Here is a 25,111-nt window from a genome sequence, read left to right as displayed (position 1 = left end):
TACCTTTCTTATATTTACATAAAGACTAATTCTGCACAGTATTAACAATGCCATACATAACAGATTAAAAGAAATATGCAATGCAGCAAATCTTACACAGCAGGTATGTGTACGGTATATATGATACATGATAGAAACAAGCAAAGCCAAGTAGTTTTGTTATTCTTTGCATTTACTACTTAAATAATGCTTTTCTCCAGTGCTATGTGAATATGAAAGGCAGAATTTTTATTTGCCACAAATTGAATTTACTGAAACTATGTAGATTTACACTGTTGAAAGATCTTGCCCATGGATGTTACTCATCGTATTTCTAAACTGGCAGTAGACAGGGATTATTTTCTGACTTCTGTACGGACTTCTGATCTGGTGGTGCTGGCGGACCGAAAGGACAGCTTTAACCTTTACTGATATTCAGAGCAGAACCAATATTTTGCCATTGTTGTTTCAGGGGAATTCAGCATTGGGCCTTTTTGGCAGAAGCGCTAAAAATACATGCGTATTATTAAACAAAAACTGAGATTCTGAGATAGCAACAGGACTTTATCATGCCCTGGGATTTCTTATTGTAATGTATAGATGCTGCAGCCGTGCTTACTGATAAGTCTGCAAAGTGTCAGTGCTGAATGATGCTGCCACCAGCTTTGCATATCTATGTATACAGATTATTCAGAAGAGACACGCTCTTGCACAAATATACATAAACATTATAGATGTTAGCCTTGAAAAAACAAACAAGAAACCCCTGCTGCTGTCAGGCCCAGCAGCCCTATCTAGCAGGAACAGGACAGTTAGCAGGCATGTACTATTTGCTCTTCAGTTCCTGAAGATCATTGTAGAACTAAAAAAATCCTAGTCCTCTAAGATATAAGATATTTCTCCAGTTGTTAGAACCATTCAAGAAAAAGAAACGTTAGATTGATGGAATTTTACTGTTGTGAGTGTGAAGACTGAGGAAGATACATTTTCACTTGCTACTTTTTTGAAGAGAAGGAAAAAATGGGGAGAGGTGCTGAAAGAGAGATGCTGGGAGATAGATACACTTATTTCACAAATAGTGACATAAGCCTGGTATTTGTTATTTTTTCTCAGTAATAATTTCATTGAGAATTCCATGAATAATAGGGTACCAGACAATTCCTGAGATAAACTACTATAAGGAACAATTTTCAGTGACTAGCAAATGTACCGATGTATGGAAGTGTCTTTTGCAATCTATAACTTCATGAATTTAGATTTCAGTCTGTGACTGTGCTTTCAGGAACTTAGTAAAAATGATCTGCAAGAAAGCAATACAGTCATCATCATCATCATCACCACTAACTTCATGTTTCCTTATTATTTCCCAGGGATAGATGAGGCGGAGTCGAAAAGTCTTAAGGAGAAAAGGTGTCACTGCAGTTTGCATAAGTAAACGAGCAGACTGCGTTTGGTGTTGCTGAACCAGCCGTTTCGGCAGGGTGACGCCCGGGGCAGCTGCAAGGCGAGGTGGCCCCTCAACCGCCCCTTCAGCTCCGCCGCCCCCCTCCAGCCTGGGCACCCGACCGCGGGCAGGCAGCAGGGAGGGCCGGGAGGCCTGAGGGAAGGAAAACATGGATTTGGGAAAAAAAAAACCCATCTGTTCGGAGCTCCCTTGCTAACCATAAGAGACGAAGCACGTGTTTGCATGTTTGCTGGTGGAAAAAGAGTCGAGAGAGAGAGAGAGAGGAGGCAGGAGGGCGACTGTCAGCTTCTTAAAATTAGCTAAAGAATCACAGACCCACCCAAGCTGAAAGACATTTTAAAATTACTTCAGCCTTTTTTCAGCCTGGATGGTAAGCTGGCACAGCAACGAATCTCACCTGTAGAATTTAGTGCTTGTTTAGATAAAAATTGAACCTGCCTAAATCAGATTGCAGAGGTAATAGTGAACTAAAGCATTGAAGTCCTGGACCTCTCTGCTTTCTCAAGCGCATTCATGGAAGTTGAATGCGATGTAATTCCCTTCTGGCTTCTTAAGCAGCGTGCAGGTGCCGTACACCCGTAACTACCATGACACTGTAGTGTGCTGCATTGCCAGCATCAAGATATGAGATTTTGGGCTCAGTTTTCATTTGTCCTTAATTGAATCCTATATCTAATTAATATCCAGGCTATGCATTTCCAAGGAATTATAATACAGGCTTTCACAATTCAACAAATTAGTACCAGCTGTCAAGCAGAGGTTTTTTTGTATTTATGCTGCAGTTCTCTCTATATCCTGTACATCTCTTAGTTTACAGTTTTTCTATTTCATGTTTCTCTAAACACTTGTCATACCTTGGAGGCATTAGGATCTAAAGCAGAGAGCATTTGAATCAAAATGGGGAGGACACATTGTACATCCCTGCTTCGGTTCAGCTCTTCACCAGTAGGACTGGAATTAAAAAGAAAGCTCTTAACAGTGCTCTTATGGCACTAGCAGGGCTGCTCTTACAAGTCAAAAGCCCACCTAAATGTACTGTATGAGGGCCACATTTGAGCAGATAGTGGTGGTATTCAAGCCAGCTTAAGTGTGCTGTAATGTAAGGCACAGCTCCATAAGTCCTGATGAAGTGAGGGCTGCCAGGAACGGGGGGAACAAGTGCTCTCCAGTGCCCCTTGTACTCACATTACTTGTACTACCTTGTATAGCTTGAGCAGAAATCTGGAGCCCTGAAACATGGCCAAATCAAGACGTGTATGCTCTGGGAGATAGCATTAGTTGTATCTGGAGCCCAGGGCAGCCATGGCAGGGTTGTTGCCTGCTCAGGGTCACTTGGTATCAGAAAACTCCATGTTGTCTACCGAGACCTGCCTTTGCCGGCAGTGGTCTCCACCTGGTATCCAGCGGGATGCAACTTAAAACAATTTCCATACACATGTCCTGAGTAGCTCTCCCTGCCTCTCCATGTACCACAGAGTTAGTGTAAGCTCATAAATTTAAAATGCTCTGAGCTTCAGCTATGAGCTAAAGTGAACAAAGCAAATGTCATCCATCCCTCTCAACATATTGTTAGTTCTTGCTGGCTGTTCCCCAAACTCTTATATGTAAAACAAGTTTTGCAGACTTCAAGAACATTCAATTGAGTGCAAATCCCTTCTCCACTGATGCAGTGTTTATCTTAAGAGAAGGAAGGTGATAACAGCAGTATTTGCTTCTTTTAGAGACTGACCTGCTGAATGTTGGCGAGGTAAGGCACAGGAAGGTGCCTGGGGTGCTGCCCATATCACTCAACCCTGGATAAATGCATGTGTCAGGGGACTTAAGGGCTGCTACTCTGGAAGTTGTCTTAGGTGACAAATATGCTAAAAATGTACAACAGAGTTCAGGACCAAGTGAGTTTCTCATCTTTTCTTAGACAATAAGTAGCCTGCAGAACAAGGTAAATGCTGATACAGTCCTAGCAGGCTACTGGGAAATTTTTTAACCCCCCGTTCCCCAAATGACTTTTACATCATTAGATGAGTAACACATATGCTTTATAATTATGGTAATCCAATTTCTCTTATTAAAATTAAACTCCATGGCCCACTACATAACTACTCATCTTTCTTAATCTGGGGCCTGAAAATTTTAGCCAGACTCTTCTCACATTGAGCAGACAACCAGAGGCCACTTCCTCCTTTAGGTCTGCTTGCAAGAGGCATGAGAAGACTATGCAATCCTGCTTGTAGAAGTGGTGTAGTTTTCTTACTTCGTCTAACCTATGCCTTAGTGTAATAAGTCCAAAAAATTCTTAATTATGCTGAGTCATTGGCTGTATTTCTCATTTTTACATTTTAATGTGCCCTACCCAAAAGGTTGGGCACAAATGCTTTCTCTGTTTATTATCTTTTAGAAAAATCCAGAGAAATGTCTGTTGTGCCTTACTATAACCAGCAGTGCATTTGTTTGAGCGCATCCAGGTTCATGGAAAGATAAGGTGTGCAGGATAAGGGAAAAAAAACCCAAAAAACCTTCCTGTTTTTCCTTAAGAAACAAGAATCAATTTGGGATACTGTGACTTGCTTTTGACGGAACCATCTCCACTGGTTTTCAAAACTGTCTCCAGAATTTACTCAATTCATTCTAATCCTTGCAGTACATGTAGGTCTAATATATATAAGCATATATTTACAGAAACAGTAATTGTAAAAAAGCCACAGAAAGGATTTGAATTAAACATTACGAAAGTTTTGCTGACTAAGGCTAGAAATTACTCTCTCTAGTGGCAAAGCTGATTCAAAGTCTTGTGAAAAGGTCTGGATTAAGGTATGCATGCTCTAGATGCTTGGTCAAGTATCTGTGTAGGTGGATTAGAGAACCTGGGTTTGGGAGGGAAGAGAAGAGGACAGGTATATGGGAAATTACTGCACAAAAGAGTGAAGGCCAAGAGCCATGAATAAGTGAATGGTGATAGAGAGGAGAGGTCTTCCCAAGGGAAGAATTAAAGCACCCAAATTGGTTTGTGCTTTGAACTGGCCTCAAGAGTAACTTATTTTTATAAATTCACTGGAGAAAGCCTGAGCCTAACCTTAGCTTTTGCAGATACTCTGGTTTCATTTTAGCTAGTAAAGGTATTTGACTGTTAACACAGATTCTTCTTTGCTTTTTTTTGGAAATTCTGTTGTATATGTTATTGTAGTGTGATATATTTGCTGTATAATACTACCAAAATAGGTCTCTGATGTTGTAAAGAATCTTTCCTCTGCACACAAAAAGATGTATAAGAAATGGAGGTTTCTTTAAAACTTACTGCAAATAATTACGAAGTGACTTTGCTTCATTCACAAAAATATTCCTGGTACTGCAGTTTATGCCATTCTGTTTTGCAATCCCCTAAGGTTGTGCTAATAAATTAGCAGCTAACATATCTTCTTAGTGCTCAGTTATTTTTATGAAGGGGAGATATGAAGTACTTTCTGTTGCAGTAGGAACTCTGCAGTAGTAGCTATTTTGCAAAAAGGATATCACAGAAAGCAGCAGTTCTCACCTCTTTGCCTGCATTCCTGTGGGATAGTATCGGGAGCAGGAGATCCCATCCCAAGCGCAGTACGGATCTCGAGCGAGGCAGCAGTCCGCACAGGCGGTGCCGTACATGTCACACTGGTGGAACTTCACTTGCGCTATGACCGACTCAGATCCAACGTAGAGCTGTTGCTGGAAAAAAATACACCATGTACAATTAAATTCCTAGAACTTTCACTAGAACTTCTGTTACCAATAGAATTATTAAAAAATGTTAGCTTTAGCATTGCTTGCCAGTTGTGCATCCAGCCTGTGCCCTGAGGGAGGCAGAGTTACTCCGTAGGAAAATATCTGATTACAGACTAAACTCTCCTGCATGAGGACTGAGAAGAGAAAGAAGATAAAATGAACAAGTTTATTTTGGCATTTCCTCACTTGTGAAGTTTCAGCTTTATAAGCTTTGTGTTTAAATAGGCAGGGTTTTAAGTTTCTTTTTCTTCCTCAAGATAGTTTCCAATGCCTCCCTCTTTACCTTATCTGTCACCTAACTGATCTGTGAAAAAAAAACTTGACATGAAAAGACTTTAAACAAAGAAGTTCAAATTTACAAATGTTATAAACAACCTCAATCTAAAATGAGAGTTATCACGTAAATTTAACTCTTGATGTGTCTCCTTACAGTATGGTCACACACTCACAGTAGTACTATGATTTGTATTATCCCTCAGTGTACAGGAGATAGATAGATTTTTTTTTCTGGTACTGTGCAGTCTTCCCTTACAAATTAACTGATCACAATCTATTTCTTTAATATTTATTCGTAGGGGTTTGGGTTTTTTTCAGCATTAGTGCTAAAACTGAATCTTCTGTGTTCACATAAGTGTCCTTTTCAAATTAAGTGAAAGATGATCAGTCTGATTCATGAGTTGCTGGCATAATAAATTCAGAAGAGAATAGATTGAATTTACAGGGATTTGAGAAAAAAAATCTTGTTGTTGGTGAATGCTGGTGGATATTGCGCATAAATATGCAGTGTGCACTGCAATAGGAACTGCTTATGCATGGCTCACTTCCATGGTTTTACCAGTCAGAAAAAGAATTCCTAATGAACACTTAAGCTGTGCGTATCCTAATGGCCAAACTTAGTCCATAATTCCCACTCTTAGACCAAGCTTTCAAAATTGGATATTTTAAACTCTTAAAGCTGGAAAATACTGGCAGCTCATTTAATCTGGCTTGCTTATCACAAAACATGAAGTTTAAAACTAGGAGAGGCTGGTAACAGTAATGCTTGAAGATTTTTTCAGCTGAGGTAAACCAGATGATAGTAACAGGAACTCAGTCAGCCAAGTGGAATGAAGAAGAAACCTAGGATCCTTGTTTAAGGGGAATTCTTTCTTGTCTGCAAAGGCTGCAGTGTGATTGTCCCAGAAGACATGAACAACACTCAATGAGACATACAAGATGGGATTTTCTCTTTTATCTTTTAGCCAGGGTAAAGACTACTCTTAGTCTTGGTTCATCAGAGGAGGGCAAAAAGCATCCGATATCTAGCCAACAGAACATCAAAGAACAACATTCCTTCCCAGCCTTTGCAGATAACTAGCTCAGCCCTGAAACATAGTATTTTATTGTACCACTGACTTAGTGAAGACTGGTTAGTGTTATAAGGATATTGAGACAAAGCTAGCAAGGAGGTCTCCACAGGCTCACAAACTCCGAGGTCAAAAGAGACCAGCCAAAATGCTCAAGCAGAGAAGCTATGTGACTTTTTTCACATACACTCAATTAAGTTATACTTCTGCTTACAGATGTCATTTTAAAGACAAAATGACATGGTGCCAATCCTGTCCCTAACATGTATTGCAACATTTAATTGTCCTTAGTACCAGAAAACTGCATCCTGTTGCAAGATTAAGTTTATCTACATTCATGAAGCTGAACTTGGTTATTTAATCTCGGTATTGCTTTGCCATCAATGTTCAAGAATCCCTATACACATACACTAGGAAGTCACTTTGTTGGATCAAATTTTATATCTGGCTACCCTGTTCTTTCTCAGTCTTTACTCTGGTATCTTGAAAAAGTTAAGCTACTTTTACTTCTCACAAGAAGATTTATTCTTCAACAGCTAGATTGCTTTGGGAGCTTTTTTATAATTCTCTCCAGATTTTCCAGATACTTCTTGAATTAATAAAGTTAGCAGCCCTCTTGGGAGCTGGATGTAATGGAGAAAGACTACTTCACTTTTATACAGTATCTCCTTTTTGCTCTTCCAACACAACCCTTTTACCGTGACATTTCACTGAGAGCTAAAGGTAAGGCAAATATCTGAAATGACACCGAAGTCTTTCTCACTTAGGTGCCGTGTTAGACAATCCAGAGCTGCTTTTCACATGGAAAAAAAATTAGATTGATCCAGGAAATAATTCAGAATACTTACACCTAAGATCCTCCTCTGAATCACCATCAGAGGAGTTTGTCTTTCCTCAAAAGAATGCAAGTTGACTGGACACCAAGACTAAAATGATCTTTTGGGACACACTAACACCTCATAGTAATGCAATTTTCATTCTTCGTTACTTGTGTTTCACTGTGTTTATGTGCACCTATATTGCATCGGATGTCTAAGATCTATTAAGATATAACTATCCTGGGATGTTTATAATGGCTCCATCCTGAGATGATATGATGATATGCTACATATATCTATGATATGGTACAGATAAAAATCTACATACAAGAGTAATAAATTGGGTGTTTATATAAACAGAAACTAGCAGAAACTAGACAGTCAGATCCAAACGGCCCTGCCTTTCACGGGCAACTGAATATGTGGGAGAGTCAGCAAGGCTCTTTTTGCACTGATATCTCCACGGGACTGAAGTCTGTCTGCATTTATCAGCAAGGAACTTTTCTGTGAGTTGCCATACCCACCAAGCTAATCCCTACTGTGATTACTATGCCAGTAACTCATGAAACAGATTGGTTTTTACTTGATTTGATATGAATGATAGTGTGAACTAAGGACATTTAACATTAGAACTGAAAAACATAAATGCTTCATAAAGGAACAGAGTATATAACCATCAGTTTATATTACAAAAGGATTACATGTATCAGACCAGATCTCATTATAGATGATGTACATCCATCTGTCTGTTTATCTATCTATGTATCTGTCTATCTCTATACAGTTTATAGCTTCATTACATTTGAATCACAATCTTCACATTTCAAACTTGTCAAATACTTACCCTTTTCGAAGAGATTTCCATAGAAATAATAGGAACTGGCACCTAGAAAATAGGAAATATTTCCTTGCTTAGAAAAAATAATATCTTTTTACTATGACAATAAATTAGGTAAAATAGTGTTGATTATATTCAGTTTGCTACATACTTTGACTTTCTTTAAGTTCTGATGATACAGAAAGATATGAGGAAATTGGGACTTTCAGAAGCATTGCTTTAAAAGAGTTTATTTAAAAACAACCAGCCAACACTTAATTCAGGATTATCGGAGCCACAGGAACACTACAATTTCCCTGTCAAACATGACATTAGCTCTTGCCACCACTGAATCTCTTTTGTCCTACTTGAGAGTGATAAGTGGAGTGTTCTTTATAACAAAACATTCATTGAAGATAAGATAAAAATAGCAGGAATTCCTTCTTTTCCCATTGTCCTTTGTGCCCTCTGCTCAGATTTCCTGGAGCAATGGCAAGACATAGCCCCGAATAGGTCTATTGGAAACTGGTTTTATCAAAAGGGGTAATTTCTGTGATTTTCCCCCCAGGCAACAAGTCAATAGTTACGCTGCCTAAATGCAGGTACCAGATTTAAATACCTAAGTTTGGATGTTAGATTTTCCCTATGGTTGCAAGTAGGTTAGCCTCCTACTTTATGTGGCTAATGTGACACAATGTGGATACTCACTAAGAGAATTTCATTATGTTGGTTTTGCCATATACCAAATACTGAGATTTAGCCATGGGTTATTCTTAAAGAGAATGGAGTTTTGCCTCACTAGGACTCAGGTTTGCCCACTGTAAAGGCAGATTAATTGATTCACTCTTCCTGAGGATTGGGATTTTTAAATCTGGACCTCATTTAAGTTTCCAAGATTATAGTAGGCACATTTTTGTGCATGCAGTTATACTCTTTTAATACTTAATTAGATATGAGGGAAAATTAAAAAAAATGCAATAAGTTTCTAATTAAAAGTCACACTACAACCTCCAAGCATGTAAACAGAAAGACTGTAGTCCTGGTTTGCTGTAATATGCTTCAGTACTTGGGCTATAACTCCACCTCAGAAAAACTTCTGTTGAAAATGAAGATTTCCTGTCATAAAATAACTAGATCATTAGAAAATTTCTTGCACACAACTATTGTATATTTGACTATCCTCAGATTTTTTAGATATTTTAATTCTGCAGAAAATTCAAGTCTTGTATATATGCTTCATATACAGCACAGTTCACCTTGAATACTTGCAGCTCTTCAAGAATCACTTCTTCCATTGATTCTGACTCTTGATTGTAAATTGTAATGACTTTCAGCACAATTCCATTATCTTGGAATAAATTTAAAAAGAAAAAAAAACAAAACAAAACTAAAGGTTATAATTGGTGGAAACATTTATATGGCCTTCAAATACATTCAATGATTTCTTCAAACTGATAATGGATAGAAATTTATAAATATGTACAGATAGTTGCATATTGCTGTTATTGATGAGGATTCCTACTCTTAGAAAATAAACACACATGACAATTTGTCCCTGGAAAATAAGAGTCAACTGAGACATCCCTGAGCTATATGATTAATTGGCTCATAATTTTTCAAACTCTGGGTCATAACCCGTTGGTGAGCTGCAAAAGGATCAAAGAGGATGCCTGTTTTTCAGAAAAAGAAGTGACAGTAGGCAGGAGCTGAGTCCATCAAGGCAAAGGAGTGTAAAGTAGCTTTAATTATAGGATCTGAGTGTTTACACTAGTTAGGAAACTACTAACTATCCTTAATTGCTGGCAGCAGCTCCGTTCCTCCAGGCAGGAGTTCAAAAACATTCAGGGGTTCATTGTCCACAGTTCTCACCTTCCTCTAGGGAAACACCGAGCTGCTGTTGAGCTGAAGGTGTTAATCAAAGGAAGATGAACCGAAAAAAGCTGCATATTCAAAAAGTCTAAGGCACATTGGAGTTTAGATTTATCAGCTTCTCTATCACTACAACTCTTCCAGAAAATTAAAATGCACGAATAGCATCTGGTCTTCCACCACTTCAGCATTGTCTTGCTGACTATTATTAGAATAGTCTTGCTTTCCTTAATTTGAAAATCTGTCATCAACAATGGCAAATATAATTTCCTTTCTTCTGTTACTTTCAGTCATCTTTGATTTACAGGGGAAATATTAAGCAGACAAGCACTGGGAAAAATGTTCAGCAAAAGATCAAAGGGGCAAACATAAAGAGGAACCATTAAACTGGGGTCATACACCACCTCTCAAAGAGAATATGTAATCAAAGGCATCCATTTTGTGATGTAACAGTAAAAAGAAATTGCATTCTAAGCTCTGATTTTCATAAGTAAGTCCCTCTGAATCCTGCTGACAGACACGTAAAAGTTAGCCCTGGTGTTCAGACTTCACCTTTGATGAACCTTTCTAACCTGCACTGCTACCCTGAGGAAACTTCTGCTCAGCTGTAAGACCCTGTTTACTTATGTTACACAGCAGGTGTTGGACTCAGATAAAAAAAGATTAACCCTTTCTAACATTATATTTCCAAGAGAAGCAGTGAGCTTTTGTATGGGAGCTTTGCCAGAGCAGAGATTGCAGGGTTCATTTTAGAGTTTCTAAAGCTCGAATTCCTATGCTGGAATTTCTTGTCACCTGAGATTAGACATCTCGAGAAGGCTAAGCAGCTGTAAGGTGCCAGTCCAGCTCTAAAGCACACACTTAAGTCCCCTTGGATTCAACTTTGCTGAACAGAGGAATTGTGTACAAGAGTATTTGATATAATAGCTCAATCACAAATGCAAGTGGAAAATATGAAAAATCTAGGCACCATTATAAAATCTGCTGTACAGAAATAAGTGACACATGGCACAATGTTTTACAGACCACACTAAGTCCAATACCAAGACCATACTAAAACCATTTAAAAGCTTAGAAAACAGCGCTAATAGAAATAAGCCTTTACTATTCTACAAGCATGCTTCTTTTGAATGTTCTCAACACTGAAATGTGCTTATCAGAGGAATTTCATTAGTAAAAAATAATTCACTGTAAATGCTTTCCTAGACAAAATGGTCAAAATGATTTGCGATACCATTCCTGTTGTTGAATTGATAAAATGTGAATGTATGAATCCTTGGATTTTTTCCAGACAGATTAAATGTGACTAAAGTCTTGTCCAGTTCCAGGTTTTCCTCTTATTTTCTTAAGTTTTCTTATTTTTCAAATACCATTAAAATGTGTTTTTTTCTCTGGTTGCTTAGATTTAGGGCAGGGCTATGATATATTTTATCTTAATCACATTTGTTTGGTAGATGTTTAAAAATCCTCTTTAAACAAGCTCTCTGTATCTTGTGAAAATGGCACAAAAGAAAGACAAGAAAACTTGGCAGAAAACTTCTAACAGTTTCTTTTTAAGAAACTTGGGTATTTCCCCCTTCCTTCCTTGAACTGTGTTGTAACCCAAATCTGGAAACTGGCAGTTTCTTTTTAGCGGTATCAGCTAGACTTGTGGTCTCCAGGATTGGGGAAAATAAACTGTGGAATAAAGCCAGTAACTTGAACTGATATTTTTGAAAATCATATCACCTTTGTTTCTCTCAGGTCTCTAGTCTCAGCTCAGAACTATGCTCAGATACATGATTGTGTTCTGAAGTTTTAAATATAAAGCCAGTTGTTAAGGAATTTAATTTAAGGTTCTTGTTTGGGGGAAAAAAAAAAAAAGGAATCCTATACTTAAGTTTCTCTTAGTCTTTAAATGTTTCCCTACCATTATTTTTCTATATAATGTTATCAGCACAGTGAAGCACATGCCTAGAATGACTAACCTCCTCTGTAAGGTGAAAACTGGCACAGTCATGCAAAGAATGATTGTTAAAAAGGAATGTTGTATTGATTTTTTATTTTTGGACTATAGACAACTTAATTTCATTCATCCTGGAAGTAAAAAAACCTTTAAAATCAATTGTCTTCCTTGCTTTCTTTAATTTACCTGTGCCAATGAACAAGACATCATATTGCCCATCTTCAGCTTCCACTCTGTCCACTGCTATTTGTTTAAGATTGTACTTTCCATCTGTTTTAACTAGTATTGGTCTCTTATGAACAGGCTTGATGGGCTGATACATCAATGGATGACTCCTGGCAAAATGGACAGCTTCATCAGGATAGTCTTTAGTGGTAGTGTACAGACCACCATTCACCTTGCTGGCACACTGCAAAAACATAAAACGTAGATTATCCTGAAGGTTTGCCAAATAAATTGTCAGAGACAGGCCTTGTTTGCAAGTTTACAGAAAACCTGGCATAAAAACAGGCACAAAAGACCACAGTAGGAATCAGGACAGTGAACTCTATACATGTGTGGATTATTAATCATGAGAAGCCAAGAAAGGGAATGCTGAACAGAGCCTTGGCATTGTCATGTTTAGAAAGGGGGAGCTCCTTCCTCTCTGGCATACTAAGAGCAGAATAAATAGTGACACTTTTAAATTTTGACAAAAAACATAGTGCTTATGTCTTCCCCAAATTCATATTGAAGATGTAATCAAAATGGCCATTGACAGAGTTAGGAAAAAAGGGTTTCCTATCCCAGTAGAGACACAACCATATAGAATCAGCAGAATACTAATGCTTGAAATCAATCTCTAGTCTTATTACTTTTGATTGCAAAATGTATTACCATAAGAAACTAAGCACACTTAAAAATTATGCCAGCAGCAACAGTAATTCTTGATCTCAGGCTTTCTAACAGTATTACATTTGATTCTAATTCCTAAGTCACAATGACAGTATTATATACCACAGTTTAGCTTGAAATACCAATGTTTGCGTTCATCAATCTACTGTTTTGCAAAGCAAATAGACTTGATGTCAGTGATTGATTAGAAGAGGCTTACTCCTTCGGTCAAATGTGCAATTAGGGATAATTTAATGCGTTAAACAGAGAAGTTAATTTTAGGATGCTTTGTGAAGGATATAGTGTTCCCTAACTGAACATAGATTCTACATTTCCAATTTGCTTCATGATGTCTAATTGAAACCATTTATGATCAAGCTGGAAATATCTCAGTAACCGTTTACTTTCTCCAAATATTCATAAGACAGTGTGGTTTTAAGAAGCATTTCAAGCAAAGCCACAGTAGCAGCCTTTCCCTATTTAAATTGGATTTTTCAATCAATAAAATGAAATACAATACTCTTTATGTTTACTGGAAACAGTAATTTTAAACTTGTGGTCAACTGTAATTGACAATAACAAACTCCTGCACTTGTCAAGTGGGGCAATGTTTGTTTCCACTTTTTGGACTTAGCTACAGGAAAGTATTTGTTCAGTGTTGACTTTAAAGTAATTGTCTAATCAACCTAGTGATGGAATTTCACCGGCTGTTTGCAATAAAGAGACAGAGCTGGAGCATGAAGACAGGCTAAGCCTCTGCTTTCCATGCACTGCACAGCATATCAAGTGAATAGGCATTGCCAGGTTCCCTTTGCAAAGTTCTAGCCCTGGAGAGATTTAATAAAAATAATCCTTTACAGGCTTTTCATTTTTAATTAAATAAAATCAAGTAGTCTAGAAAGGAAACAGTAGATGCAGCTGTCTCTGGAGTCTATCAACACCATTTTTGAGGTAACTGATGTCATTCCCTGAAGCATCACAGTCTAAACGCACTAAAAGAATCAGCAGAACCGGAGCAGAGATTATGGCAGAAGCAGTGCTTCAAGCAGACTTCAGAGCAGGGGATCGCAGAGTCTGTCAGAACCTGTGTGACTCTTAACAGCGGTTTTCTGTTTATTTAGCTTTAAACTCTACTCTCATTCCTTATAGACTCCATCTTTACCCATTCAATAGCTAAGATCAAAGAGTGCTGACTGTCAGAGATGCCTAATAGCAGGTTATTTTTGGCCTCTTGTCATTGTCACTCCTGTAATGGGAAAGGTAATGGGATTCAGCTTACCAATATGCTGACCTTTTCTTTGCAGTGTGAAACCTAACGCTGTGGGCTACAGCCTGAAACATGCTTTCTGCTCATGCTACTGGAGAAGCGTTGAAAAGACCTCTAAACTGTGCCCTAACTGAGCAGCCAAAAAAGAATCAATTAATCTTCTGCTAGTTGACAGAGCCAGCTACTTCAGCCTCTGATGTGCTCTGCAACATATAGAGACAAACATCATTAAATCGATTAACACCCAGGAAAGACCTGGTTCCTCAACTAACTTGTTCCATGACATTGGGAAAATTACTTGTGCTCTTCTTTTATGTCTGTTTCAACTCCCATGCCTTGTCTATTGGGGAGGCTACAATCCAGTCTGACCCAAATGTGGTCCTTCAGAGCCAAGGGAGAGAAGCATTGAAAGCGAGTGGAACTTAGGGCAGCCTTTCTGTAAATCATTGTCAACTGTGCTGAAGTGCTGGCTCAGTGTTCTCTCCTTCTTGCCAAAAAAACCACCATTTAATCTTCAGTGCCAGGAGATATCAATGTAATGACTATAGTCATTAATACTGAATTCATGCCTGTGTTTAATGTCAGTCCAAATAACATATGTGAGGTGTTCTACTGTGTGGAAAAAAAAATGAATACTACTTAAAGAACTTGGACCATATAATCTTTGTAAAATATACAGCCATTCTGCAATCCATGCATGGTACTGTCTCATCATTTGGTGAAACTGCAAAAACTGTAAGTTTGCTATACAAAATGTCAAATAGGAAACCAATAATTTCTTTGAATTCACCCATTTTTGCTCAAAATGTGACAATTGACTTATCCGATTTTTATCGTGACTCAATATTAATGACTTTGATCTACATCAAACAAACAAAAAAATATTTGGTATTGATGTCAGCACTGCTACAGTGGGAGCTTATTGGCCAAGATGGTCAAATCATATTCATAATGCTTAAATCCTAGATAATCTCTTTTTTGGAATATCTGCTTCTGCATTTTGACTTATGTCTCTAACCCCAAGAGAAGCAGAGTAAAGCATTAATGTAAAATGAGAGTGGACATGCATTCGAAATCATGCTACAGGGAGAAAGGCTGTACTGGCATGGACTGGATAAGCTAATAGGCCTTTTCACCTCTCATTCCTGTGATTTAATGATAAATGAATGGTATGCAATGTTTATTTCTGCAAAAGATTGCTTTTAGTATAAAAGAGAATATTAATTCAGTTAGCAAAGGAAAAACAACACTGAAAATGCTTCAGCAACTGTTTATTCCACTGTTAAGCTCAAGAGAGCGAGCCCCTACCCTGCGAGAAGATAAAGAGGTGAAGTGTGAAAAGTGTGGGGGGTTTTAGCCAAACAGCTATTAGAAATCTCACAAAGTCAAAAATTTGCACAATGCTGACATGGTAAGAGGTAGACCTTCAGCGAGTGTAAACAAAAGCAGCTTTGCCACAGGTGACAATTGCCATGGGTGGGTAAGTAGTTGCATTCCCAAAGGGTATGGGGTGAAGAAGAAATCCTGGATGTGATGCTTCTCTGGGTTAGCCTGGCATGGCCTGCTGTAGGGCTCCTCCTGACTTGCAGCAGGAAGGGGAAGGTGAGGGAGGCCCTGGTTGTGCCCCTTCTGTGAGATGGCCCCTGCAATGCAAAGGGCACCCTCAAGCCACGCCGACAGCAGTGAACGTGGGACCGCTCTCCTCACCCCCCGAGCTGGGATGTGAGAGTCCTTGGGCTAAGATACTACAGGGAGAGAAACTTTAAAAAGAGAGTGAAACAGGAAAAGGATTTGAGATAAAGATTACTTGTGATGCCTTTGAGAAATCAGCATAGAAATTAAGAATTCCTTGTAGAAATAAATCACCTGTCTCTAACTAATGAGTTTGTGATTTCCTCCAGAATTTCTATTTACCAAATGAAAAATCTAAGTGCCAGGCAGCAACAACTCTCTACATGACAGCACCTGTATAGTTGCAGAGTATGCTACAATAGTTGCCAGATTAATTGCATTTTCAAATTATGTCTTGTTTCTTTTCTTCACTTAATGTCAATTGAAAAAAAAAAAAGTGTTTGTAAACAAACTTGTGTAAAAAGTAGTGAAAAGCATGAGTGATTTTGCTGAGTTTGATTCTTTGCAACGTTGTTTTAGTATTTCTATATTCTTTGTAAAGGGTACAGAACAAGAACGTTAATAAGCTCAGAAACCTGATTTGAGGGTAATAAAATCTCACTCTGTGATGTCTGAAAGCAAACCAATGAATTGTGAGGATGCTAGACCATTGCTTCTAGAAAGAACCAGTCTTGAGAGAAGGACCTCAGGTGATGGAGGATTTACTCCTTATCTACAAATGTGATTATTCTGATTAGTTACTTTTGTTAAAATCTATGTCTTATTTCTAACTTGTGCACAAATCTAAATTATAGAAATATTGAAATTTGATCCTTTTTAAAAAAGAGATGAAAAAAAGGAACCAGAACCACCTGATCCTGAAATAGGGGATCATCTTTGTGTTTTTTTTCCTTCCTTTAACACTTGTTAAATGCCCTGGTTTCAACAGGCAATAGAGGGAAAATGAATTGCCTTCTATAAGCTTGTTTTTTTTTCCAGTAATAAGCTCATTTACATTGGAAAATATTGCATGTATCTTAAATGTATATATATTTTTAATGTAAACATAGGTACATGTTTCTAGTTCATCCTGGCTTTATTTTCTCAAGTCAAGTCAGTAGGGACGATTTGTTCTCCAGAAAGTTCCATTAGAAAAAAACCTCATGGTTCACTCAATGCACTTAAATAAATTTGATTTTTTATTTATTTCTTTGGCAATTAGATTAAAGTTATCAAGGTTCAGATGCAAAAAATATGTCAGCAGCCAAATTTAAAAGAACAGTTATTCTAGGCTCAAAAGAAAGTGAGTTTCCTTCCCAGGTAATGCGCTTACTGCTTCTGAATGCAGCATCTGACTCACCTTCTACCCCTATTGCCTGGGGTCCTAACTTTGGGACCGTAGGACCTTAACACAAGGTTGCTAAATTCAAGTCCCAACAGGATTTTGAAAAACCTTGTATACTTAATTCCCCTATTTTCTTTTGGGAAATATATGTTTCTAGTACTTGATTAAACTTATGGTTGAGCCATTCCACACTTTTCCAGAAATGCTAGCGTATGTATATATTCAAATAAATGTATCCTGGACGGTGAAGTCAGGAAGATTCGTACATTAGCAGCAGTCTGCTTTTTCTTCCTGAATTCATTTACATAGCAAAGCAATGGAAAATAGATTGTACTTACTGAACCAGGTCTAGGATAAGGTACTTTTCCTTCGTATAGAGCCCAGTGGTACTCAGGTCCTTCTTTATGAGCATATGGTCCATTGAAAGCTGCTCGGACACTTGCCATGTGGTAAACACATACAGCATATCCTCTAAATATATTGCTATGAAGTAAAATTCAAAGACATTGTTAAAGCAATATGTCACATTCTGTACATATAATACTGATATTATTGTGTAATTAAAAATGAGTCATATTTCAAAAATATTGAGGGAGAACAAAATACTTATTGTTTCCTATATGTTTTTCTTATAACTGCTGTGGCCAATGTTCTTTACGAAGTCTTTAATGTATTTATATTTATAACATTTCTCTGAGGAAGCACTGTGTTGTTATCCCAAAATTTGAAGGTGTGAACACAGGCCCTAGATACTTGTTTATAAACACAGAGGAAGTGCAGCAAACTGAACTCACGTCTTTGATTAGTGACTTAAACTGTTAACCATTTTTCTTCTCTAAAATTTTTCCTGTTGTTACTTTAGAAAGATGGGAAATGAATAGGAGTGTTTTTATATTGAGTGGAATGTTGATTGGTGTTATTAGTTAGATCATCAAGAGCACACTATGTAGATCAATCCACACAAAAGTATCTTTTTTATTTTTAAATTTTATCACTTTGTTCCGGAGAAGCAATTCATTATTTTTTAAAGAAGCATCAGTGCTCTCTACAAAGAAATTATCTCTGAAGACTCCAGAAGGTGATCCAGATAATTTTAATTAGGTGCCCACCTTTCTCTACTGACATAGGGAGCCAGTAGGAAATGCTAGGTGCCTGCATCCCTAGAGGACCAGATCATCCTTGCTTTATTCAAAAAAAAAAAAAAAATCAGGAGAGTGAAATAGTGGCAAAAGCACAGCTGCTCTTCTCTACCAGTTACATCCTAAACTAACAGTTGGATCTCCAAGAAACAGGTACTACGTGCTTGCACTTGGACTAGGCTGCAGTGGAAAAGGAGGCCACCAGCAACATCACAGCTGGTGTTTTAGGCTTCACTGAGAAGTTAGTAGGAGTTTAAGCTGCTATCTACTTAAACTTGAATTACAGTGGAGCTCTTAAAGGAAGACAGGTGGCTCTGATAGGCTGCTCTCATAAGCATGCAGGAGTGCATATACTTTGGCATTAGGAAATTTTCAAACAGAGAAACATTTAATTAATTTATGATCCAGATAGACTGGATCACTGAATTAGACTTCAAGCCTCTGAGTGTCATAGAGCCGTTTTTATATTAAAAAGGAAGCCCACTGTGAATAGAACAGGAATTAAACTGTTTGCTATATGTTTGCTAAGGGATATTTATCATGCAGCTTCTATCTCTTAAATAGGCTGTTCAAACATTCCTCTGTTGCTGCTATTATTTCTTCTAGTTGTTTACCTTGTAGTGTTGAAGAGGCCAAATATGACTGGATTTTTGTTATCTCGAGTTTGCAGCAAAAACACATCCTCTGTAAAATTAAAATGCAATGTTATTGATAGGAAACTACTTTTTTCTTAGCCCCAAAAGAGAAACTTCATTACTTGTTAAAAGTATAATCCTATTTTACTCATATATGCTATTTAATTGTATGCAGATTTTAAAAGCAATCTTTAAAATCAATGCAATAAGTAAAGGCATAATTGATGATAGTCAACTCCATATGTATAGAACTTCATATACATGGAAACAAAACACTAACAACCATTCCCTGCTAATGAATACAAGTACAATATTTGACAGTAAGATGTGTTATCATGAAAGTATATGTTTTGTATGGTGGTTTTAGGTTTGTTGCAGTCTAGGATGTTTACCTAATTCATCAAAATGCGTATCAATTCCATTTCTCCCGGGCACAGAGCAAACTAGCCTGGTTTTGAGGAAAGTGCTCCATTTATTCACGAGCATTCGCTGGCCTCCCATATCATTCTGTGTAGAAAGAAACAAATGCTGATGGTAATTTGAATGAGTAAGTCTAGAAGCACAAACATCTCTGCCGAATTAGCCGCTCATTGTATCTTTTAATGTCAAAAGCATGCATTTTCAAACCACATGTCTGTTACTGGTATTATTTCTCTGGAGTCAGTTTTCAAGTAGGATTGCACTGATCAAGTCCAGGTCTCATTAAGAGCTGTGGGTTTATAAGAACTTTTTAATTCTGTACCGCCTCCATGGGTAGTTTCAACTATACAGCTGTTGCAAAGTTTTTTTATTTCTCATTTTTGTTAACTGGATGTACTGAGTACATTACAAAGTTTAGCTTTGCTTTAGGAGCTCAGTGCAGGTTTAGATCAACACATTTGGAAACTGAAGCCCTGAATCTATCTATAGAGCTGGTACAGCTGGGGCAAGTCTGAGGCAAGTGTCTACATGGTGTTCTAGCAATTTCTCAACAATAGCTGCTTTGCTATAGCTGTCTCATCTTTTTCTTGTTATGGCGACTGTTGGACTGACAAGAAAAGGGGGCATTTAGTACTACTTAGTGATCAGAGTCTATAACCTTTGGGTAGCATCCTCAAAGCTATGGCCTTATATTCAAGCAGACTGTGTAACAGGCTGTTGAAGGTTCTGTATCAGGCTTGAAAAACTCCTCTCACAACTTCATTCTAAACTACTGAAATTAATTGATTTCCTCAGCTTCACATTGAGATCTTACAAAAACAGAGATCTGTTTTCCTCAGAAAAGCAGAAATATACAGAGTAGGTGCCTCAGTGTTGCAAAACCTGTTACAGCTCAGATAAAAATGTAAAAGCTGGGAAAAAAAGCCAGTTCTTGAATCACCAGCTAGCTATTTTTTGTATTAATTTAATGAAATTTGCATTATAGCATACAGCTGTGAAGTTAATGCCCACATGATAAAGGATTTGGAGTTTTGGACAAATGGAAGAGAAAGGTCTGTGGGATTTTGGTTTAACCCATGGCTAGAGATAAGACATTGAGGTGGATATATTTCAGAATAGTGGGAACTATTAAAATAATCTATTCAGACATCTACCAGAACATAGGCTAAAGGATTCTACTTCAGATCTTCATGCAGGCTTGAATTCAGAAAGCCAGCTGGCTTTGTGAACATGAGTGTCTTAGGCTGCAGCTTGGTACTTTGCATACTTCAGATGTTTTAAGTCATACATGAATACTCCTTAAGAAATGTTAATAGGTAGTATGCTGGTGAGCGTATGTGACATATACTATACATTGAGGTGACAGATGTTTTTTAACTTGTATCTTGCTCTTTGCCCAATAGTTTTAGGAAAGTATAGTCTACATTTAGGAGGGGGAAGGCAATTTTTTTCAAAAACAAAATCAGCTGATAAGAAATGAACTTTTCATCCTTTCCTTCAATCATGCAGTTGTAGTCCCAATGGGAATGGGAGAGCTCCTCTCATCAGCCTTACTGTAGTTCAATTAATAGAAAAGGAATGCACCCAAACTTCATCAATTGTTCAGAGAGGACCAATTATAGGCAATTTAATCTGGGAGATCATACATCAACAGTGCTCCTCTCCAGCAACTGCCCGAGATCTCCTTCCTGTGTGTGGGGTCAGGGAGCCAAAAATGGATGGGATCAACACACCGGGAGCATGGCCTGAGCGGGAAATGGATAATCGCGCAGGGCAGTGGATGGAAGCAAGGTCTTTCCTCGTGACTTTTCTGCTCCTTCTGGTAAACCTTATGCCTAACTGCAATAATAATTTGCTGGACAATTCAATCCTTTGTTCTAGTTTCCTATCTGCATGTTTTTTCTTAGTTGCTGTTGAGAAGAAGAGAAATGAGAGATGAAATGAAAACATTAATTAGCTACTATTTATAAAGCACTCTACAGATGGTTGACATTGCACCTCTCCTATTGCTCATGCATCAGAAAGAGGTTTTCAAAATTTACAGAATCACAGAATAGTTGAATTTGGCAGGGACCTCTGGAGATCATCTAGGCCAACTGCCCTGCTCAAAGTAAGTTGCTTTAAGCAAGTTGCTCAGCAAGTTGCTCAGACTCATGTCCAGTTGGGTTTTTAGTATCTCCAAGGATGGAGACTCTGGGCAACCTGTGTCAGTGTTCAGCCACCCTGGCAGTAAAAAAATGTTTTCTTACGTTCAGGTAGAATTGCGTGTTTCAATCTGTGCCCATTGCCTTTTGTCCTGTCCAGCTGGCTGCAAAAGCCAGCTGTCTAATAAGATAACCATCGATCCTCCACAAATGCAGGTGAGTTAAGTCTCCTCCTTGCTGACAGAATAGGAAGGCAAGAGGGAACTTCAGAGAGGACTGGTGTCTGGGCTGGTCCTGTCACCAGGAATGTGAGGGGACATCAATTTAAGTCAGCTGTGAGAGCTGCAAGAGGCCCTGGACCCACAGCCAATACTAAGGGCGATGGAGCCTTGATCTGAATTGAGAATTTGGATGGTAAGAGAATCCTGTGGGCAACTGCTATTACTGTTACCACATATCAGCACAAAGAGAGATGGAGTTGAATAACAAGTTTTCTGAACTTTGCTCTCTCTCTCGGCAAAATTCAGCTTCAAGCCCAGATTTCTGATCACTTTTGAATTTTCTAATGCTTGAGGCTGTTTACATGTAAGGTTTTCATTCAGACCTATAACTTATTCTCACATGCATTAACAGATGACATATTTGCCTGGGGAAGAAGGACCAAAGAAAGAAGCATGCTTTTTTTTCATTTAGCTGGGGAATCAGAAAAAGGATCTTACCGCACATACGCGTCCCACTCTGGTATATATGGCATGAGTGTTTGTCTCGGCCTCTAATGCTTTTTCAGTAAAGAAGAAATATACTTTGTTATCATCATGATCTTCATTGTCAGGAATCATGTATGAGCCAACGAATTTTGGTTCTTCAAAAGAAAACAAAAATTAATTAAATTTAACTTTATTAAAACATTCTCTTATTTTTGCAATCCTTAAAATCTGCTGGTAGCAAAGAAAAAAATAAAATTAAAGAATCAGGGATCTGTCAGTCAGAGAGCTACCTAAGGGGATTAAGGTGATAAAAATAGGAAAAAAAATCTATTTTTTTGTGGGTGGGTATCTATAGAACATGTGGAATACATTAATGTTAAACTATTTTTATAGCTCCAATTTACAAATCAATATTCCTTTGTACATGTGCAAGAAAAAGACCTTTTTCCAGTCCCGTTCTCTAGGGTTTATATATTTTAATTTGGATTAGGCTAAAACCTGGTGCTAATATTCACATAACAATCTCTGATCCCATACAAACCATGTGTAGGAATGTCAACTTTGGACAAGCAGCCTTTTAGATAAAGAAAAAGCTCTGGTGGTTCAGCTGATGGACATTATATGAACATATATCTTCATAGACAGAAGATGCATTGTGTCTCTTTGTCATGAAATAAAAGCCTAATTTTTTCCTGTTTTGACATTTTGCTGCAAAGTTGAAACCTAAGTTCAGACTTCAGTCCATGCCTGTATGCTTTTTAACCCCACACCAAGCAGAGCTGTGAATGATTTCATCTCACTGAGTTGTAGCAAAGTTTCTACAAGTTCTTTAAATGAGAATGTCATTCATACAATTAGTATGGTTTCTTAAGAAGCAGTGGGTAATGTAAATATTTTCTAACTTCCTGTTCTCTATGAAAACAGTCATTGCATTTTAAGACATGGATACAGCACTTGTTAATTTTCTGAAGTGTTTTTAATATACATTTAAAAATATTTCCTTTCTGCAAATTTAAATTTCAAGTATATACAAAATGAAAAGCAAAGTTTGAGGCCATAATTTAGAGAATTCTATATTTAAAATAATGAAATCTTCCACAGAGAAGAGAAGAGAAACTTCACTTGCATATTGTGAACGTCCACCTGATACCATATATACCCACATATAGCCAGTCTAAACACTCAGTTCAGCAAAGCTCTAAGTATTGGACTTAAAGCACATCTAAGCATGTTCTAAACATTTTTTTTTTTTTAAGTGAATTTAATTCAAATCTGAGGTCAGATTCGTGTAGGAAGAAGTATGCAGCAGAACTATTTTCTCTCTCCTGACTCCGGAGAAAACTGTTTTGAAATTTGAAAGAAAAAACTTCTATGTCCTTTCACCAAAAAGATTATGCTCACTGTATGAATCACCATAAAAGGCAATTATTGACTCTCCTTGCCAAACATTAGCAGTAATTATGTCACTGTTATGATGAAATATTGCAATACTTTTGGAGCAAAACAAATCAAGATTCTGATTCACAGAAATTTCAACACTTTGAAATTCAGTTACATTTCACATTGAAGAGTATGAAACAATTTCTAAATTTCCCAGTACATGATTTTTCTCAATATTTTTCTAGTATAAATTTTAATTTTCTTATTTAAAATTAGCTGCTTTAACTTTTTATTTCCTTTAACTGTATGATCATTGCATGTTTATTATTTTGCATTATTGCATGACATCTCTTTACTACACAACTCGGCGAAGATTGAATTCTTTTATTGCAACATAAATTTTCTCATCTAGAAAATAGAGTACTGTGTTTTAATTAGAAGCTCCCATTAATTAAATAGCAAATTTTAAAATATTATTTTAATTATATCTGGCATATCATGAAATAGTATAGAAAATCTGGAGTATAAATTAAAAGCAATTTTAAAAGTGAAAAATGAAAGACTTAAAAGTTCCACTTGTGAAATCCAATATGGAATCAAAATAAAGATTTCAATATGTTCATCCTGGGAGGAGGTTCATGAAAAATGTTTTCATTAAACAAATTCATGTCCAAATGGATATACCTATGCATGAACAATGTCATTTTAATTTCTGGTTAAAAACAGAAATTCTCTAGTCATCTGAAACACCTCTGGTTCCATGTTCTTCCTTCTCCTTCTTCCCATACCTTTCAACAGGCGCTCACTATCAGGTTCAGTTCGGAGATGGGCCATGCGATTCATGGTGCGAAATAGAGCAGCATCTCTTCCCCAGTAGTCACTGTAGAGACCAGTAAAAAGTTCACCACCTGCAGACCATAGATTAAAAAACAAAACCAAAACAAAACAATTTGGTAATGCTCTACTTATTAATTTCATTGCATATGATAGGAACTGCATTATAAACATGACTCATTAGTATTTGCTTAAATTCAGGTAAGAAGATGAGTCAATAAGTTACATATAGTCTAAAGAGCATATGGACATTGTTCCTACCAGCACTGCAACATTTACAGTTGGAACAGCATGAGGACACGAATTTTACATTTCATTCATGGGCTTGGCCTCATTTTCAAAACTGACTTAATGACTTTGGTATAGATTCACACACAAAACATGAAGGCATTAAATTAACATCTAACCACATCTGCCACAATAACATCTGCCACATCAGGCACCTAAGTTCAAAGATCTCACTGTCATTCAGTTAGTGCCTGGCCCTAGAGACACCTACTGCTTGTCTGCACCTGAATTTTCACCAGTGCAAAGACTCTGACCAGTGGTTTGCTTCTGAGCACTTCCAGACGCGCCCTGGTCTTGCTAATGAGAAACAACAAATTGCTTGGTCCCAGAACTGGAAGGGACATGTTGGGTTTATGAGGAGCCAGAAATAATAGGAGCCAGAAAATGGGATGAAAATGCAGCAGCAGGTTTCAGAGGATGTAGTGCTAAGGAAAAGAATAGTGGTAGCTGCAGCAAACCACTGATTTGGGCTACAC

General features: G+C 37.5%; 1 protein-coding gene across 1 annotated transcript in view; it reads right to left on the bottom strand.

The window, feature by feature from the left end:
• SEMA3E (semaphorin 3E) overlaps positions 1-25,111 on the bottom strand; it is a 70,886-nt gene that overhangs the window by 5,641 nt on the left and 40,134 nt on the right. Inside the window, 9 exon segments of the mRNA XM_075144393.1 lie at positions 4,974-5,140; positions 8,206-8,247; positions 9,435-9,526; positions 12,179-12,401; positions 17,427-17,571; positions 18,842-18,911; positions 19,255-19,369; positions 22,146-22,288; positions 24,302-24,421. Of these exon segments, the coding sequence (XP_075000494.1) occupies positions 4,974-5,140; positions 8,206-8,247; positions 9,435-9,526; positions 12,179-12,401; positions 17,427-17,571; positions 18,842-18,911; positions 19,255-19,369; positions 22,146-22,288; positions 24,302-24,421 (1,117 nt within the window).

The sequence above is a fragment of the Calonectris borealis genome, chromosome 1 (assembly GCF_964195595.1).
Source record: "Calonectris borealis chromosome 1, bCalBor7.hap1.2, whole genome shotgun sequence".
NCBI classification, from domain to species: Eukaryota; Metazoa; Chordata; class Aves; order Procellariiformes; family Procellariidae; genus Calonectris; species Calonectris borealis.
Note: the sequence above shows the minus strand (reverse complement) of the source record. Positions and strands in the feature narration are given on the sequence as shown.